Below are 20,594 nucleotides of genomic sequence, written 5' to 3' on the forward strand. Positions count from 1 at the left end.
CATTTTGGAGACAGAGGGAACGGCAGTGCCGGAGGATGAAGTGGCGAATTGAAACCAGATTGATCTCAAACATTTATTGTTATCACATATTAGACTTGTAGAGCCGGATAATCATAAACCCTCATTGTTGTAGATGTTCATATAGTGCGCCATTCGGCCGACGACTGTATTTGCAGAACTATGTTCATATATTAACAGGAGTGGATTGAACGTTATTTCATTCGGTCGTTTGACCGAAGGGCCGGTATCTGGGGCCGGTGCGGTGATCTTTATTAAATAATTTTGTTTACTGATCACCCGGCACCTGTATGGCTCATCCATTTGTAGGGGTGGTCTCCGACGCAGTGGCTCGGGTTCGATTCCTGCCTGTGGCACTTTTATGCATGTCTTCCCCCTACTCTTCTCCCCATTTCCTGTCACTCTTCACTGCAACTATCACAGTAAAAAGGCAAAAAAAAGTAAAGAATTTTGTTTATTTATCCATATGCGGCCGAATGGGATGAGCGTCCAACCATTAATCAGCCCTGTACAGGCACGCAGGCACACATGCTTCACACCACAACTCCCGAGTGAAAATGAATTTGTCTATGTGAACCGAAAAAATGCACATTCAATCAGTGTGCAAATTATTTGTACATCGGACATGATCATAACAAATTTAGTGGCAGGGTGGCCTGGGTCAACACATGATTCATTCATCCTGACGCACAGCAGTGAAAAGACTGCCGGCCGGCGCTGGGTAAAATGCCGTGGATCAGCAGCTTATTTATATACAGATACATTCATGAGTTACTTTGCATTGACCATTCATGGTAAAATGTGGGTGTGTTGTGGGCGGAATGTGAGGTGGGTCCACCTGTGCAATCTTCCAGCTGGTGTGTGATTTATCAAGAAATTGCATGCAGCTGTGCTTACGCAAAGTTTTATAAATCAGGGGCGAGGGGCATACGCCCTTTTCGTATTATCGGCGTACGCAAACTTTAGTATGGATCCTACGCAATGTTTTATAAATGAGGCCCCAGGTCTTTACATCAGTAGAGTTTTTCTTCCCTGATGGCATGGACATGTTCCAAGATGACGAATGAGTGGATCAGGGAGCATGAGACGTCATTTTCACACATGGATTGTTCTCCACAGAGTCCAGACCTCAGCCCCACTAAGAATCTTTGGGATGTACTACGGAAGATTTTGTCTGACTCTCCCATCATCAACATAAGATGGTGAAAAATGAATGCATCTTTGGACAGAAATAAATGCTGTGACATTGCAGAAGCTTATTGAAATGATGCCACAGTGAATGTGTGCTGTATTCAAAGTTAAAAGCAGTGTGTGACATTTTTTTTTTTTTTGGCAGAGCAGCACATTATAACACAAAACACAGTTGGTGGGAGGCATAACTACTTTATAATAAAACAAAATACTTCATTTTAGTGATCATAGGATCTACCTAACCTGAAAGGGAAAGTTTCAAAATCATACAGGAAATAGAAGGATTTAAAAAAACAAAAAAAACAAAAACACAATACCACAGGGGCAAATGCATCACACTGACGGTCCCATCTTATTTAATTGCAAATGTGAAATTCTAAAAAGCAGCTCTGCACTTTGATGTAACTGCAATTCATATTTCCTATCATCTGCTGTTGGTTTAATTCATTTTAATTCAGTTTTATTTACATAGCACAAATTCACAACATATGTCTTTTAACAGCACTTCACATGAATTTTATACAAAGAATAGAGAATCCAATAATTCAGGGTTACCTTTGAGCAAGCAGTCCACAACGATAAGAAGGAACAAAAAACTTTTATCATGGCAGTAAAAAAAACCCTGCGACAGAATCGGGCTCAGGGAAGGTGGCCATCTCCCTTGACTGGTTGGGGTGAGACTGGGGATGAGGAGGATGGGAGACAGCAGGAGGGGTCGGGGTGGGGCCTCCAGTGACAATGAAGCTTTTTATTACATCCTGCAGGAACACACCAAACATCTGCTGTGTGTTTTAAACGTGATGTGTTGGTGTGGACATGATCACAGCTTTATCAACTCCTGCTGCAAAGCTCCATGTGGATTAGTACCTGTTGCACCTTTGACAAATCTGTTATTTCATTTGACAGATGATGGATTTATGTGTGACACTGTCAAACTGCAGTCTTCAACACAGCAGCAGGTTTTTTTTTCCCATAGTTCAGTATGAATTTCAAATCAATTAAAAACTGATAGGTGTTACATCTTTAGGGGAACAGCTGAGGAAAGAGATCAGTCTGTGCTGCTAGTGGTTTCTTCTCTAGTACACTACACTGCAAAAACTCAAAATCTTATCAAGTCTATTTGTCTTATTTTTTGTCAAAATGTCTCATCCCACTCAATTGAAGATAAATTCACTTAACAAGTGACATGTCAATAAGATGGAGGGACTTGTTTTAAGACAATGCATCTTAAATATCTTGTTAAGTCAAACAATCTTGAAATTATCTTGTTTTGAGTTGAATTTTACAAGAAAACTCAAAATGAGTTTAATATATCTCAAATTAGGAGGTTACATGAAAGCAAAAATCTATTTTTGAGTGAAAAACTGCTATTTTTTAGCATGTCTGGCTCATTTTCAGACACCTAAGCTTGACAATTGTGGTAAAATACAGCTTAACATAAGTTTTCCCAACTAATTTTAAGATCTCAATATTATAAATATCATATCTTATTTCAAGAAATCTTACCAAGCCATTTTTTCACTTCTTCTATTGGCAGATTTTTCCACATATTTCAAGGTAAAAGTTCCTTGAAATAAGTTATTTTTTCTTGTTTTGAGAAAGTCATTTGTTCCAGTGTATGAGCACATTTAAATGAGGAATATTTTAGACATTCTCTGCCGGACATATGGCACGATAGACGTCTTCACAGCAGACGCTGCTGATCATGGCAGGTAAAGCACTTATATAAAAATATTTATCTCAGCTGCACTTATCTATGACAAGTTAAATGTCCTCGATGCAAAAGGTCTGTTGTTATTCTTTCAAATCTTGCTCAGATTGATACAAAAGCTAATGCATTGTGAGTCTGAAAGGTTCCTCATAACAAGACTTCTGCATTATTTAATCACAGCGCAGTTTTTTTCTTCATACCAAATCAACTTGTCAGTTTTTGTTCCTGTTTTTCTCAAGTGCCTTCGTATGTTTTCTAAGCATGTTTTAACTGCTGCATTAAGTTCCTTGATATCAATATTTTCTGTGAGCCTCTTCAGTCATATCTTCAATCTCACAGGAACCACCAAGAGGCTGCACAAACACAAACACAGTAGGAGTCTGAGTTACAGTCCTCCAGGCCCTGCTGCAGCACCGCAGGTCAGTAAGGCAAACAGTTGTTTAGACATTCATGAGGAAGTGATGACCCCTGTGCAGAGATATGGGACTTTTCCTGGAAGAGACACAGGAGCACAAACGCTTTGGCTTAATATGAGAGACAGCTGCAGATTTCCGATCATGCCGCAGGGAGTCTGGGGACATGCAACTCTGGTCTTTGTTCCAGTGTTATGACAGCACAGGGGAGGAAGGGAGGGGGACGTTTCAAAAACAGGAAATCAATGAATGAGTGGATGCCTAACGCCCAAAAACTACCTGTAAGCTGCTGTTTCAAGGGAAATAAAAGTTGTATAGACTGTGCAGAGCAGCAGTTTGAGGCTTTCCCTGCAGTCTTTACAACCACATGTACAGTATCTATGGCTGTAAACGAGTCAGCATTCTTTCCATGCTCAAAGGTTATAATGAGAATAATTTTACAGTGCACTTTCGTCTTACAGCTTCATAACATTACAACAGTACATGTATTCCCTATCGAAAACTCCTGTAGACTTTGCAAGTACCTTGAAAAGTGTTTCCTGAAGGACTAGAGCTGCAAAGACTACGACAACATCTAATCAGCTGATCGACTGACTGATCCACAGTCAAGAAAAGTGCAACAATATTTGCTATTACTTAGTATTTAATGACAGTTAAAGGGAATATCTTTGGTTCTTGGTTAAACAAAACAAAACACCTGAAGGCATCACTATAGTCTCTAGGCACTATACTTCTGAATCTGTAGACTACCTAATTGATCAAAAAACTGTAAGATTGACTGACACATACGGCCAGCATACTGCGCAGCCTTGCCAAGTATCCTAATCATACCTGGGGAGGACAAACTGGAATAAATCCTAAATTTGCTTCAGAAAAAGCAAACAGGGCAATCAGTTTTACAGATTATCATCCTTTTGCAACTTATAAATAAGATTGTCACAGTAAAATTTGAAGCAAAATATTACTAGATAATAAATATTGATAGATAAAGCACATTTTTAATTTGATATCAAGGTAAACTCTTGTAAAGGTAGATGCCAGCGTGCTAAAGTTGTTCTGGCATTCTTGTTTTTTAGTGCCCTCTACTGATCAAGACACAGTATGACACAGTAAGGCTGTCAGTTTTCAAATTCACATTTCTGACGAAGAAAATGATTTCACTTTTTGGCCCATGCGCATTAAAAGACCTGTGTAAATCAGGTTCTGTATCCAAAATCGGGGGGATGTTGCACACAGTTACTGTTCTGAAAGTGATCATATGAATATTTTTCCAGTCTGGTGAGGCAGGCCCAGCAGAACTGTCGGTGACACTGAGTGCATGTCATCACGTTACATCCACTGATCTTCTGCAAAACAAAACACAACCATAAAACAGTCAGAAACACAACTGAAATGGAAATAGAAATTCTTTTTTAATTAATTTTAATATCAAACCAACAGTAAACGGGTGTTTGGAGAGATGTGACTATCTGAGCTCATGAGTGTCTGTGTATGGGTGAGTAGAAACTAAGGGATAAATAAATACCTGTATTTTACAGAAGCAGTGAGGACAGTGCTTGCAGTTATCGGTTATCCAGTCATCACTCAGCCACATAGTCAGGGTTCCCTGCATGATGTCACGGCCGTATCTTCCCTCCAGGAGGCGCCTCCTCTCCCTGTTGCCGGTGGAATAGTCGTCCCAAACAGCCTTCAATCCCTCTGAGAGACACAGCAACACAGAGAACAGCTTCAGACACATCAGCGTCCACAGAGACTGAATATTCAATCAGTAATGGTTCTGTAGTTAACACTTGACCCTGGACTGTTGCTGTTAACATCGATCAATATGAGCCAGCACGTCATCTGCTTCCACTGCTGCATAGAACTATTTCATATAATTCATGTTTCATAGAATTAAAGTGCTAGTTCAGTGACTCTCTGAGTCAGTAAGATTTAAATCATGACTAATAAATATTTGTGGGTCACCCAGGCTCCAGAGCTGCTAATTCTAAAACCACAGTTCTTCTACTGCACCATGGTGATTCAGAGTTTTATCTAGTTCACCGTAAGTTTACTCAGGACAAGTTAAATACTCTTTAGTTTAGGTACAGAAAAATACTGTGTATTCACTCAAAATATTAGTACGGTAATAGTAATAGTTACATACAACTTATACCTTACTGACTCACTTATAGTGATTTAATGCATTTTCACTTGAAATTTATCAGTTATCTAAATAAGTGCCAGTTAAAATTCCGTTCAACTGCTGATCAACTAATCAGTTAATCATTATCCATTGATCATTCATAATCATCATTTCAACTCTACTTGTGAGAGATGAAAAGCAGCCGTAATCCTCCACAAAGGCTGATACATTTACATTTATGCAAAAATAGAGCACAGCATTGACATGAGGCTTAAAACTGGGACATCTCCACCCGGCTTCTTCTGCTTCCTGCTTTTAAGTTGTGATGAATAAATAGCTTTTTATTCTCTCTTATGAAGCAAGGCTGATTTTAGGTGTCAAATATTCAAACAACACTTGTTGTTGTACTTATTACTGAGTATTGTGATCTTAATGATCCTTGGTTTGGACATTTTCCTGCAGCTAAAAACTGCTGCTACAGTATATCCATGTGTACCTTTAGATTTTGGCAGGCAGGCAAAACCTCGCTTTGGAATTTTGTCATACTTTTCTGTCTTCATTGTATGACAGTCCTGTGCTCCATGGTAGGTCTTTCTGCATTTGACACAGAAGGCAAAGCTGCACACAGAGCACATTGCTGCAGTGCTGGATTTGTCCACAATGACAGCCGAACCACAGGAATTCCGAGGACAGTACGTCACATCTGGGAGGAAGAACAGAAGAGAAGAGACATGAGCAGAGACATGGAAAATATACATAAACCAGCATTTCTGCCACAAAAACTGGACAACATGCAAAGACTTTGAATACAGTTTTACATCTTTACAACAATGTCAGAGAAACACACCAGCCATGTGGTCCAGAGTTGACTGGAGCAGGAGGCGATCATAGCGGCTGAACAGCTCCTCTCCTACCAGACTCCTCACCTACCAAACAGGAGAACACGAGGTCAGAGGAGTTCATTCAAATTCAGATGCCAAGAGAAAAAGAGATTTTCAATATACAGGGGTGGAGGAAAGTCTTCGAACACCCCGTGCATTTGTGAAATATTGCATTAAGAATCACTCTTCTTAATGCAGGTCTTCAAGTGCAATTTATTTTAGTACAGTCAAAACCAAATACTAAATAAATCCTGAAAAAGATTTTAAAAACTTAAAATGGATTGTTTCCATTAAAAATACATAATAAATTTTGAGTATTGGGTTATTGTGGTACCAGTGATCCACTAATGAAGGTCGTGCTCTTTATTAAGACTATTTTTGTTGCCGTGCTTCGTGTCTATGTAAAGCCAGCACATTTGAAAGTTCTTCAGAGACAAAAATGGTTAAAACAAGGAAAATATACGCCTGAAGATACAGATTCTCAGTCAGGAAGAGTACAGCTGCTGCCAGATAGACAGGAAGTGCAGATGCAGTCTTTCAGCAGTTGGATTCACTCTGCAGAAATACAGATGAACCAACAGCTTGGAAGACAAACCAAGATCTGGGTGTCCAAGGGTTTATTCAGCAAGAAATGACCGCATCCTGATACACATGTGCAGGAAAACCACTGAAGACATCACAGGAGCTTCAGCCACAGTGGTCAAACCAAACTGATTTCCAGTGTTCCACCCACACTTTTAGATCATGGCTTAAGGTCCTACAAGGCTGTCAAGAAGCCCCTCATCAATGAGAGACAGAGGTTAGCCCTGCATCGTTGGACCCAAGCACACAAGAACTGGACAGCCAGGAATTGAAAGAAAAATTTGTGGTCAGATGAGTCCAGTTCCAGCTTTATCTTCCTCCTGCTAATGTGAGGGTACACAGAAGGCCAGGCGAAGCATTACATCCAGCATGTACAGTACCTACTGTCAAGCATGGTGGAGACAGTACCATGGTTTGGGGATGCATGACTGCTGCTGGTGTTGGTCATCTGTCTGTGATGGCACATTAGACTCTGCAAAGTATTGTGTCATACTCCAAGCCCTCATGAAAGATATTGCCACTTGAATACATCCAGGGCCAGTAGAACTTGGTTGCAGGAGAACAGTATCCAGTGTTCAGCTCAATCACATGAGCCCCATTGAAAATCTGTGGTGGATTATCAAAAGGTCTGTTTCAAGGCATAAACCAAAGAATGTAGAAGAATAAAATCAGTAATTCAAGAAGAATGGGACCAGATTACCCCTCAACAGCATGAAAGGCTGGTGGGGAACATGCCAGCCAGGTTTAGAGCTCTACTGCTGCTCATGGTAGGACTACGAAATATTAATTTAATGGTGTGATGGTTTATTTATTTTTTGTTCAGTTTTAAACACATTCTCTGTTGTTTGTCGACTTTGATAGCGACAATGTTGAGAACTAACATATTGAAACTGTCAAGAACTTAGTTTTGTTAGTTTTTCTTGTAAACAATAAACAAAAAAAAACATATCATCTGTATTTGTTTGTGTCTGTCTAATGCAGCCACACCTTTTGAAACAGAAAAAAGTTTTTCCACAAATATTTCATGGTAATATTTGAGATTGTGTAAAATTTTAAGGGAGTCCAAAAACTTTTTTCCACTAATATGTGACCTGATTCCAAATATATTATGATGTCTGTATCCACATAAATGAACTTGGATGTCAGAAATGTCAAAGATGCTTTTTCTCTGCAACATCTCCTGCTCATTCCACATTATGTCTCCAACAGTGGAAGCAACTCTGTGCTGCTGAGAGATCCAACAGGATGAGATGTGGATGAGGTTCATCTTTGTAAAGCTCCACAAAGCTAAGACACACAATAACAGTAATCGAACTATGAAACAACAGAGACACAAATGTGAAACTTTTAAAATGTGTCCTACAGCTATGAAGAAGGAAAAAAGTAAAAAGTAATGTTTGCAGAGAATATAGTTTTTGATCTTACTGAGCTGATCGAAACATGATGCAAGCACTTAAAAAGTAGATCAATCAATCTTTCAAAACATTTTTACTCAGTTACCAGCTTTCAAACAAAAACTTTCAGCCTTTCACAGTTTTTTCAGTTTTGAAACATGGCATGACATTGATCCCAAAGCTGCTCTGTTATCACTTAATCCTGAATCAAAAAAAAAGAATGGATTTGGGTTAAAATGGATTTTAGTTGTAGATAAATGGATGTCATTGGGCTTGAGGTGTTAAACTGGATAAGACTTTTGCATACACACTCCTTCAGTCCCATTTGAGGGACCATCAGACTCTATTAGAAACTGAAGCTCATACACTAGTTTGTGTTGTATATCGGACCCACAATGGTCATTTCCTCCACATTTTGTAGCCTGAAAGAAGTGATGCATACAAACCAATAGAATCAGCATTAGGTCTCTTAAGCAGGCCTCATCTTAATGTTTAGCTGCATACATATACATAAAAGAAAATAGAACAGACTGTACCTGTGCAGGTGTAGGGGTGCCACCACAGTCTGCCTGAGGACAGGTGACGCCTCGGACGTTCCCCTCTTTTATCTGGACCTTACAGAACTCGCCCAGACATGCCTTGCAGAAGATGTGGCCACATTGGAAGAGCTGCACACACTCTGAACCCAGCCAGCTCATGAAACAAACACCACAGTCAAACAAGGTGGTGGTAAACAATTTCTGTTTCTGAGATGCATTGTAGATCAAAATCTGAGACATGAGAGCTTGTGATGGAGTTATAGAGAGATCAGAGGTTTGGTGTTTGTTTGGAGAAGAATCTCTGGGGTGGACGGGCAAAGAAGCAGCTCCTTCTTCATTTGGATCCAGTGGACCTGCAGCTGAAGAGAGATCATTGTGATGGTCTGCCTGAAACTCTGAGTTTTGGAAGGTTGTTTGAGCCTCCATCACATCTGAGGTCTGTGTGATTTGGTTTTGGACCACAGTCTCGGAGGAAAGAGTCTGTTGATGAGAGTCTAAAGCCAAAGCTCCCTGAGATTCTGTGCTGCTCCCATCTGAGGCTGAAGGATTCTCCTGAACTTGCCAGGATGATCCAGGGAGGTGTGGTTCACATGGATCTGACACATCACAGTGTTGCTCATCTGTGGGTTCAGACGCTGGAGTGTGTTCATTATTATTTGGTTCTGAGAGTGCAGCATTGTCTTTGTCCTGGTCACAGAGCTGGGTGTTGTGTTCATCTGAGGGAAGCTCCAGCAGACTGTGGATGTCCAGAAACTTCAGGGCATCTTCTCTGAGAAACTGCACCCAGGAAAAGAGCACCACAGCGCCCCCAGTGGCCAGGTACAGATCAGTGAGCTGAACACCCAATGCATGGAGCTGCAGGAGACAGAAAATAAAGTGATGTCATCTTTATTGAACCTTTGCAACCTGCATTTATCTCTGTCTTAGTGACCCTCACACACACTGGAAAGCTGTACTGATGGCCAGTATTGTTTGATTTGACCCACATTGCTGGTGTTGTTTACCTGTGGGTGAGTCAGCCAGCTGCAGGTGAGGGTGAAGGAGGGAGGGGAGGAGGACGGGTAGTCCTGGGGGAGGTCAAAGGTCAGAAGCAGAGGTGGGAGGAATGAAATCTCATACTGCCTCAGAGAATCACCTTCAGGAAGAAAAACATCACAAGATGAGCAAAGTCCTCCACACAATATAGATAGTATTGTTTATTTTAATTTCCATCAATTTAAGTGTATTTGACAGGGGAGGGAAAGTACAGATGAAATGGGGAAACGATCCTGCTTAAAGATACAAGGAGGAAGTATATTAGCTGAAAAGAAATACGTTTGTTTTGCATAAAAACTGAACTTACTCAAATATTGCCAGATTTTTCTTTCAATGTTGTTATTGTTAAGGTTGTTTTTCAGTCTTTTATTTAAATTTTGAAACAAATGAAATCTCTAATTGTTGATTTTAAAACTGCCTTGAATGTAGAATATCAAAAATTAACATCACCACTACTGACAAGTGAAGTGTTGTTATTAATAAAGAACATTTTGACTAATGAGAACTGAAAGGTAGATATATCATTTATTAGAATTACAACTGAGTGTAATTACCTTGTAGTTATGTCAATTTGAACTTCAAACATTTCTAAAATGAACTGTAGAGAAGTGGAACCGAGTCTGAAAAGAGGTCAGTGGTAAAAGTTGACTAGCTGTAATGAGGCTACAGATGTCTACATTTCCACAAAAAGAAAATTAAAAGTTCTTATTCTGTCTGAGAAACTGATTTCATTAAAATGGCTGCTATCATCAATATGTTGGTTTAGAAATGTAACTAGTCAGAAAGCAGTTGTTGACATCTACAGTTATTATTAAGGCTACTGGCTACATGTTAAAGTGTTGCATAGATTACATCATTCTATGTGCTTAGGAGGAGCAATTCATGGAAATCATACAGTAAGTATAATGTGAGCAGTATCAAAGTACTACATTTTATATTACAATATATTTATATTATCCACACAACATATTTAACACTCTGTAATTGTCTTATTTACCTTCTTTCAGAACCACATTGAAGTCTGCAGGAAGCTCAACAGACACTCGGATTTCTCCGGCAGACTTCGACTCATCTCGGACGAACTCCTCCGAATCAAAAATACTCTGCAGAGCGAGCAGTTCGTCTTCCTGCTCCTCCAGATCCGTGTTCATTCTCCAGCACCTGGACACTTTTTACCTTCGGCTGTTGGTGAAGCTGCTCGTTTGAATGTCCTTTTAAATACTTAGATTCCTGCTGTAGTCGACGTTTGGACAGAAGCAGTAGAAATATAAAATATAAAGTAGCTGTTAGTCCTCGCTGTGACTCCAGTCAGTGTGTTCCTGATCCGTGTCCGTCCCTCCTCTGACTCACCTCAGTGCAATGCCAGGAAACAACACGCAATAAACTCATAGACTGTAAACTCACCCTACCAGGCAGGGCGTTAAATAACAGACAGCAGAACATTATCAGGCCTCAAACACATAATTCTATCTGCATAACTAATCTTGCAATATCATATGTAAGTTATGTAGGACGCCTCTACTCTGCAGCAATTCCTAATTTAACTTCTGTTTACTTAGAATTTACATTTTAGGTTCTGTATTTTGACTAAAGAAGTATGAATAACTCATGATTTTTACTTGTGTTCTGTTTTTTACAGTGTGTAGTAGTTGTACCTTTCCTTGAAAAAACTGTAATACTGCTTCAACCACTGGAAATGAAGCCTGAGGAGTCTGTAAGTTCAGACAGACACAGGCTTCAGTCAGTAATATTAGCTACAACTTATAGAAAATGTAACTGCAAGATTGAACCTTGACTGCAATTCTGTAGAGACACTTTGCTCATCAATCATCATAGTAACTTAGTACTAAATGTAACTAAAATATGCTCTCAATTCTTTCTGTAGCAGTTGTCCTGAGGGGTGGTGAAAGAAAGGCAATAACAGTAAAAAAAAAAAAAAAAATTATAAAAAGAATGGAATGTTTTCCCATTGGAAGAATTAAAGTATAGTCTTAGTAAGGTAGTATAGCCTAGATATGTAAAACACTTATATTTATAATGCTGCACTTTTTTCTTATAGCTTGATGATGTTATTACAGTAAATGTGCTGCATTTAAAACTCGTCTAGTGGATATTCCTATATAACCACTGTGGTGGCTGTGCAAAAGTGTCTGGCTCAACTCATCCAAAAAAGAAAACAATGTCCACAGGAAAAGCGTTTTTAAAATAAGGCACTATTTATTGTAACATACATTTCTTCAAAACTCAGAAACAAAAATGCTTGGGATGTTAAAGGTAAAGTCAGAATGAACAGGACCACAGGCCTCGAATGTGAGTTGCAGTGAAAATAGCTCTTTCTGGTAGGCCACAACTTCCTGGCAGCCTCCCTTGTTTTTATCCCAGGCGTGAACTAACCGTGACGACACCCGTTGGTTTCAACGCTGAGAAAATGAAGCCCGGATTTTGCTACTTCCTGGTCGCCATTTTGGATTTTTTGGAGCCAGTGACGTAAAAAGCGTCATCAAACAGGCTGGACCGGAGAGCAACTCGGGGCAGGACCAGTCAATGCGACTGTCTATCAAGTATAGCCACGCCCCCTGGCTCCGCCAAACTATAACGATTTATTTAAAATTCAGTATTGATTTATTTTAACATCGGCTACCTGATCTCTCATTTTGACCATGAAAACTAACGGGGAAAAATACTGAGCTGTAGAAAATCAGTCTATCAAATTTTATTTTTTCCAAAAATGAATTGGGGTCTATGGAGCAAAAGCTTTTTGGAGCCAACCCTAGTGGACGGCGTGATATTGCAAGTTTTTGACACTTCCGGGTGGGCTTCAATTTTGGATCCAGATGCTACGTCCAGCTTTATATACAGTCTATGTTTTATCCCCATCCTTCAGCCACTAGCTGGGGTTAACTCAAGAAGAACAGAAATTAATAAAAGGAAAACAATCATCCTGGCTCTGACAACTCCTGTAGACTTTGCAAGTACCTTGAAAAATGATTCCTGAATTACTAGAGCTGCAAAGACTACGACAACATCTAATCAGCTGATCGACTGACTGATCAACACTCAAGAGAAGTGCAACAATATTTGCTATTTCTCAGCCTTTAATGACAGAGGGAATATCTTTTGGTTTTGGACTGTTGGTTGAATTAAACAAAACACCCTAAGGCATCACTATACACACGTGGACAAAATTGTTGGTACCCCTCAGTTAAAGAAGGAAAAACCCACAATTCTCACTGAAATCACTTGAAACTCACAAAAGTAACAATAAATAAAATTTTATTGAAAATTAAATAATCAAAAACAGCCATTACTTTAGAATTGTTGATTAACATAATTATTTAAAAAAACAAACTAATGAAACAGGCCTGGACAAAAATGATGGTACCTCTATAAAAGATTGAAAACTATTTGACCAGAGTGACATGATTAACTCAGGTGTGTCATTTAATTGACATCACAGGTGTTTCCAAACTCATAATCAGTCAGTCTGCCTATTTAAAGGGAGACAAGTAGTCACCCTGCTGTTTGGTGAAAAGGTGTGTACCACACTGAACATGGACAACAGAAAGCGAAGGAGAGAATTGTCCCCGGACATCCGAAAAAAAATTATAGACAAACATCTTAAAGGTAAAGGCTATAAGACCATCTCTAAACAGCTTGAAGTTCCTGTGACAACAGTGGCTCATATTATTCAGAAGTTCAAGACCCACGGGACAGTAGCCAACCTCCCTGGACGTGGCCGCAAGAGGAAAATTGATGACAAATTGAAGAGACGGATCGTTCGAATTGTATCCAAAGAGCCCAGAGCAACCTCCAAAGAAATTAAAGGTGAACTCCAAGGCCAAGGTACATCAGTGTCAGATCGCACCATTCGTCGTTGTTTGAGCCAAAGTGGACTTCATGGGAGACGACCAAGGAGGACACCACTGCTGAAAAAAACTCACAAAAAAGCCAGACTGGAATTTGCAAAAATGCATGTTGACAAGCCACAAAGCTTCTGGGAGAATGTCCTTTGGACAGATGAGACCAAACTGGAGCTTTTTGGTAAGGCACATCAACTCTATGTTCATAGACTCAAAAACCAAGCATACGAAGAAAAGAACACTGTCCCTACGGTGAAACATGGAGGAGGCTCAGTAATGTTTTGGGGCTGCTTTGCTGCATCTGGCACAGGGTGTCTTGAAAGTGTGCAAGGTACGATGAAATCTGAAGACTATCAAGGCATTCTGGAGAGAAATGTGCTGCCTAGTGTCAGAAAGCTTGGTCTCAGTCACAGGTCATGGGTCTTCCAACAGGACAACGATCCAAAACACACAGCCAAAAACACCCAAGAATGGCTGAGAGAAAAGCGTTGGATTATTCTAAAGTGGCCTTCTATGAGCCCAGATCTGAATCCCATTGAACATATGTGGAAGGAGCTGAAACATGCCATTTGGAGAAGACACCCATCAAACCTGAGACAACTGGAGCTGTTTGCTCATGAGGAGTGGGCCAAAATACCTGTTGACAGCTGCAGAACGCTCATTGACAAATACAGAAATCGTTTAATTGCAGTGATTGCCTCAAAAGGTTGTGCAACAAAATATTAAGTTATGGGTACCATCATTTTTGTCCAGCCCTGTTTCATTAGTTTGTTTTTTTAAATAATTATGTTAATCAACAATTCAAAAGTGATGGCTGATTTTGATTATTTAATTTTCAATAAATTTTTATTTATTGTTACTTTTGTGAGTTTCAAGTGATTTCAGTGAGAATTGTGGGTTTTTCCTTCTTTAACTGAGGGGTACCAACAATTTTGTCCACGTGTGTAGGCTCTGGGCACTGTGCTTCTGAATTTGTAGACCAATTATTTGAAGAAATACGGCCAGTATACTCAGCTGCAGCCCTACCAAGTGTCCTAATTATACCTGGGGGTACACCTGGTATAAATCCTCAATTTGCTTCAGAAATAGCAAACAGGGCAATTAGTTTTAAAGATTTTCTACCTTTTGTAATATAAATTTTCAGAAGTAAGATTGCCACGGTAAAGCTTACACCAAAGTATTGTTAGATTAACTAATATTGATAGATAAAGCACATTTTTAATTTGATATCGAGGTGAACTCTTGCCATGTTAGATGTGAGCATCTCCAAGTTGTTTGTCATTCTTGTTTTTTAGTGCCCTCTACTGATCAAGACACAGTATGACACAGTATGGCTGTCAGTTTTCAAATTCAAATTTCTGATGAAGAAAATGATTTCACTTTTGTACTAAAAGACCTTATAACCTCAAATGTTATAAACTGTGTTTGAAACACATTGGTCCACATTATTTCTGAAGCATTTGTGTATGTGCAATATCCTTGACATATTCCTGGACAATTGTTAGGCCATTTCTGTATCCGTGTTTCATTCAGATTCATTTATCATGTTTTTGTATTTTAGTTTTTATTGCTCGTGTAGAGTGTTTTGTTTTGGAATTTTTTGTACTTTTTATTCTCATTGAGTTTTTTTTTTACTCAAATCCAAGAGATCCCTGCACAAGAATTCCTATGTGCCAAGACTGTCTATTTGTGCACAAATGGCAAATAAGGAATCTTGAATCTTGATTCAAAGACCTTTCAATAATGCTTGTTTTCACAAATCAGTCTTTATGTCCATCCGGTGATGAAGTCACATGGGAAACTGAATACAATCACTGTTCTGAAAATGGCTCTTCCAGTCTTTCGGTCTGGTGAGGCAGGACCAGCAGAACTGTTGGTCACACCGCGTGCATGTCATCACGTTACATCCACTGATCTTCTGCAAAACGAAACATAACCATAAAATAGTCAGAAACACAACTGAAATGGAAATAGAAATTCTCTCTGAATTAATTTTAATATTAAACCAACAGCTAAAGGGTGTTTGGAGAGATGTGACTATCTGAGCTCATGAGTTTCTGTGCATGGGTGAGTCGAAACTAAGGGATAAATAAATACCTGTATTTTACAGAAGCAGTGAGGACAGTGCTTGCAATTGTCGGTTATCCAGTTGTCACTCAACCATATGTCCACAGTTCCCCGCATGATGTCACGGCCGTATCTTCCCTCCAGGAGGCGCTTCCTCTCCTTGCTGCCGTTGGAATAGTCATCCCAAACAATCTTCAACCCCTCTGAGAGACACAGCAACACAGAGAACAGCTTCAGACACATCAGTGTCCACAGAGACTGAAATTCAATCAGTAATGGTTCTGTAGTTAACACTTGACCCTGGACTGTTGCTATTAACATGTAACTGTCTGTACGATCAATCAACTAATCAGTTAATCATTATCCACTGATCATTCATAATTATCATTTCAACTCTACTTGTGAGAGATGAAAAGAAGCCTCAATCCTCCACAAAGGCTGATACATTTACATTTATGCAAAAATAGAGCACAGCATTGACATGAGGCTTAAAACTGGGACATCTCCATCCGGCTTCTTCTGCGTCCTGCTTTTAAGTGCTGATGAATAAATAGCTTTTTATTCTCTCTTATGTAACAAGGCTCAGTTTCGGTGTCAAATATTCAAACAGCACTTGTTGTACTTATTACTGAGTATTGTGATCTTAATGATCCTTGGTTTGGACATTTTTCCTGCAGCTAAAAACTGCTGCTACAGACAGTATATCCATGTGTACCTTTAGATTTTGGCAGGCTGGCGTAGCCTTGCTGTGGTATTATTTCTTCCTTTTCTGTCTTCATTGTATGACAGTCCTGTGCTCCATGGTAGGTCTTTCTGCATTTGACACAGAAGGCAAAGCTGCACACGGAGCACATTGCTGCAGTGCTGGATTTGTCCACAATGACAGCCGAACCACAGGAATTCCGAGGACAGTACGTCACATCTGGGAGGAAGAACAGAAGAGAAGAGACATGAGCAGAGACATGGAAAATATACATAAACCAGCATTTCTGCCACAAACACTGGACAACATGCAAAGACTTTGAATACAGTTTTACATTTTAAAACAACAATGTCAGAGAAACACACCAGCCATGTGGTCCAGAGTTGACTGGAGCAGGAGGCGATCATAGCGGCTGAACAGCTCCTCTCCTACCAGACTCCTCACCTACCAAACAGGAGAACACGAGGTCAGAAGAGTTCATTCAAATTTAAATGCCAAGAGAAAAAGAGATTTGCTTTCACTAAATAGACCAATATCTGAGCTGATTCCAAATATATTATGGTGTGTATATCCACATAAATGAATGCTTTTTCTCTGCAACATCTCCTGCTCATTCCACATTATGTCTCCAACAGTGGAAGCAACTCTGTGCTGCTGAGAGATCCAACAGGATGAGATGTGGATGAGGTTCATCTTTGTAAAGCTCCACAAAGCTAAGACACACAATAACAGTAATCGAACTATGAAACAACAGAGACACAAATGTGAAACTTTTAAAATGTGTCCTACAGCTATGAAGAAGGAAAAAAGTAAAAAGTAATGTTTGTGGAGAATATAGTTTTTGATCTTACTGAGCTGATCGAAACATGATGCAAGCACTTAAAAAGTAGATCAATCTTTCAAAACATTTTGACTCAGTTTCCAGCTTTCAAACAAAAGGTTTCAGCCTTTCACAGTTTTTTCAGTTTCGAAACATGGCATGACATTTATCCTAAAGCTGCTCTGTTACCATTTGTTCCTAAATCAAAAAAAGAATGGATTTGGGTTAAAATGGATTTTAGTTGTAGATAAATGGATGTCATTGGGCTTGAGGTGTTAAACTGGATAAGACTTTTGCATACACACTCCTTCAGTCCCATTTGAGGGACCATCAGACTCTATTAGAAACTGAAGCTCATACACTAGTTTGTGTTGTATATCGGACCCACAATGGTCATTTCCTCCACATTTTGTAGCCTGAAAGAAGTGATGCATACAAACCAATAGAATCAGCATTAGGTCTCTTAAGCAGGCCTCATCTTAATGTTTAGCTGCATACATATACATAAAAGAAAATAGAACAGACTGTACCTGTGCAGGTGTAGGGGTGCCACCACAGTCTGCCTGAGGACAGGTGACGCCTCGGACGTTCCCCTCTTTTATCTGGACCTTACAGAACTCGCCCAGACATGCCTTGCAGAAGATGTGGCCACATTGGAAGAGCTGCACACACTCTGAACCCAGCCAGCTCATGAAACAAACACCACAGTCAAACAAGGTGGTGGTAAACAATTTCTGTTTCTGAGATGCATTGTAGATCAAAATCTGAGACATGAGAGCTTGTGATGGAGTTATAGAGAGATCAGAGGTTTGGTGTTTGTTTGGAGAAGAATCTCTGGTCTGAGTCTGGTGATGAGAGTCTAAAGTCAAAACTCCCTGAGAGTCTGTGCTGCTCCCATCTGAGGCTGAAGGATTCTCCTGAACTTGCCAGGATGGTCCAAGGAGGTGTGGTTCACATGGATCTGACACATCACAGTGTTGCTCATCTGTGGGTTCAGACGCTGGAGTGTGTTCATTATTATTTGGTTCTGAGAGTGTAGCATTGTCTTTGTCCTGGTCACAGAGCTGAGTGTTGTGTTCATCTGAGGGAAGCTCCAGCAGACTGTGGATGTCCAGAAACTTCAGGGCATCTTCTCTGAGAAACTGCACCCAGGAAAAGAGCACCACAGCGCCCCCAGTGGCCAGGTACAGATCAGTGAGCTGAACACCCAATGCATGGAGCTGCAGGAGACAGAAAATAAAGTGATGTCATCTTTATTGAACCTCTGCAATCTGCATTTATCTCTGTCTTAGTGACCCTCACACACACTGGAAAGCTGTACTGATGGCCAGTATTGTTTGATTTGACCCACATTGCTGGTGTTGTTTACCTGTGGGTGAGTCAGCCAGCTGCAGGTGAGGGTGAAGGAGGGAGGGGAGGAGGACGGGTAGTCCTGGGGGAGGTCAAAGGTCAGAAGCAGAGGTGGGAGGAATGAAATCTCATACTGCCTCAGAGAATCACCTTCAGGAAGAAAAACATCACAAGATGAGCAAAGTCCTCCACACAATATAGATAGTATTGTTTATTTTGTTTTTTGTCAATTTAAGTGTATTTGACAGGGGAGGGAAAGTACAGATGAAATGGGGAAACGATCCTGCTTCAAGATACAAGGAGAAAGTATATTAGCTGAAAAGAAATATGTTTGTTTTGCATAAAAACTGAACTTACTCAAATATTGCCAGATTTTTCTTTCAATGTTGTTATTGTTAAGGTTATTTTTCAGTCTTTTATTTAAATTTTGAAACAAATGAAATCTCTAATTGTTGATTTTAACCCATAAGAACCCACAGTGACACCAGTGTAACAAGCACTTTGAGTGCCCCAGTCTATGTGGTCCACTTGCTCTGTGGTATATCCCACACAGTTTTCCTTTAAGGAAAAATGGGTCTGGGTTCTTATGGGTTAAAACTGTCTTGAATGCAGATTATCAAAAATTGACATCTTCACTAGTGACAAGTGAAGGGTTGTTATTAATGAAAAAAACATTTTGACTAATGAGAACTGAAAGGTAGATATATCATTTATTAGAATTACAACTGAGTGTAATTACCTTGTAGTTATGTCAATTTGAACTTCAAACATTTCTAAAATGAACTGTAGAGAAGTGGAACCGAGTCTGAAAAGAGGTCAGTGGTAAAAGTTGACTAGCTGTAATGAGGCTAGTCTACAGATGTCTACATTTCCACAAAAAGAAAATTAAAAGTTCTTATTCTGTCTGAGAAACTGATTTCATTAAAATGGCTGCTATCATCAATATGTTGGTTTAGAAATGTAACTAGTCAGAAAGCAGTTGTTGACATCTACAGTTATTATTAAGGCTACTGGCTACATGTTAAAGTGTTGCCATAGATTACATCATTCTATGTGCTTAGGAGGAGCAATTCATGGAAATCATACAGTAAGTATAATGTGAGCAGTATCAAAGTACTACATTTTATATTACAATATATTTATATTATCCACACAACATATTTAACACTCTGTAATTGTCTTATTTACCTTCTTTCAGAACCACATTGAAGTCTGCAGGAAGCTCAACAGACACTCGGATTTCTCCGGCAGACTTCGACTCATCTCGGACGAACTCGTCCGAATCAAAAATACTCTGCAGAGCGAGCAGTTCGTCTTCCTGCTCCTCCAGATCCGTGTTCATTCTCCAGCCCCTGGACACTTTTCACCTTCGGCTGTTGGTGAAGCTGCTCGTTTGAATGTCCTTTTAAATACTTAGATTCCTGCTGTAGTCGACGTTTGGACAGAAGCAGTAGAAATATAAAATATAAAGTAGCTGTTAGTCCTCGCTGTGACTCCAGTGTGTTCCTGATCCGTGTCCGTCCCTCCTCTGACTCACCTCAGTGCAATGCCAGGAAACAACGTGCAATAAACTCATGGACTGTAAACTCACCCTACCAGGCAGGTCATTAAACGACCGACAAGTCTTTATTTACAATAATCTAATAATAGTCCAGATTATTATGTTGTTGTGGAGATCTGAGGGTTGTACTGAAACAAGACCCTTAAGCTTTATTGTGTCACTTTGGAGGAGCCCTGTTGGCCACTACTTGAGGAAAATCTAACTAGAAGATTAAACCTTGACTGCATTTCCACAGAGACACATGTTGGTCTTACCTTTAAGTGCAACTAAAATATACTGACAATGCTTTGTGTAACAATCATCCTGAGGGTGGTGCCATAGGAAAGGCATTGATAGTAAAATGA

The 20,594-nt window shown here is 39.7% G+C and overlaps 2 protein-coding genes across 2 annotated transcripts; both read right to left on the bottom strand.

Annotated features, from left to right (window-relative positions):
- Positions 1-454: 454 nt before the first annotated feature.
- LOC110972859 (E3 ubiquitin-protein ligase RNF14-like) lies at positions 455-11,334 on the bottom strand. Its single transcript, XM_051946990.1, has 7 exons — positions 10,887-11,334; positions 9,859-9,989; positions 8,852-9,709; positions 6,306-6,384; positions 5,955-6,161; positions 4,859-5,031; positions 455-4,679 (listed from the first exon to the last, which is right to left on the bottom strand). Exons 1-7 carry the CDS (start codon positions 11,038-11,040, stop codon positions 4,530-4,532), a joined length of 1,752 nt encoding a protein of 583 aa, XP_051802950.1. The 5' UTR covers positions 11,041-11,334; the 3' UTR covers positions 455-4,529.
- A 3,960-nt stretch (positions 11,335-15,294) lies between these two features.
- Positions 15,295-20,369, bottom strand: LOC110972858 (E3 ubiquitin-protein ligase RNF14-like). The gene is made up of 7 exons (XM_051946991.1): positions 19,878-20,369; positions 18,709-18,839; positions 17,870-18,559; positions 16,885-16,963; positions 16,532-16,738; positions 15,847-16,019; positions 15,295-15,667 (listed from the first exon to the last, which is right to left on the bottom strand). Exons 1-7 carry the CDS (start codon positions 20,029-20,031, stop codon positions 15,539-15,541), a joined length of 1,563 nt encoding a protein of 520 aa, XP_051802951.1. The 5' UTR covers positions 20,032-20,369; the 3' UTR covers positions 15,295-15,538.
- Between the last annotated feature and the right edge of the window lie 225 nt (positions 20,370-20,594).

This window comes from Acanthochromis polyacanthus, chromosome 4 (genome assembly GCF_021347895.1).
Source record: "Acanthochromis polyacanthus isolate Apoly-LR-REF ecotype Palm Island chromosome 4, KAUST_Apoly_ChrSc, whole genome shotgun sequence".
Taxonomy (NCBI): domain Eukaryota; kingdom Metazoa; phylum Chordata; class Actinopteri; family Pomacentridae; genus Acanthochromis; species Acanthochromis polyacanthus.

Bases quoted from the DNA above. Each gene is read 5' to 3' on its own strand.
- LOC110972859 (XM_051946990.1), bottom strand. From the start codon at position 11,040: ATGAACACGGATCTGGAGGAGCAGGAAGACGAACTGCTCGCTCTGCAG. The intron at 9,710-9,858 runs GTAAACAACACC...TGTCTCCTGCAG, and splicing joins GCTGGCTGACTCACCCACAG to CTCCATGCATTGGGTGTTCA. The intron at 4,680-4,858 runs GTATTTATTTAT...TTTGTTTTGCAG, and splicing joins ACTGCTTCTGTAAAATACAG to AAGATCAGTGGATGTAACGT.
- LOC110972858 (XM_051946991.1), bottom strand. From the start codon at position 20,031: ATGAACACGGATCTGGAGGAGCAGGAAGACGAACTGCTCGCTCTGCAG. The intron at 18,560-18,708 runs GTAAACAACACC...TGTCTCCTGCAG, and splicing joins GCTGGCTGACTCACCCACAG to CTCCATGCATTGGGTGTTCA. The intron at 16,964-17,869 runs GTACAGTCTGTT...CCTGTTTGGTAG, and splicing joins GCACCCCTACACCTGCACAG to GTGAGGAGTCTGGTAGGAGA.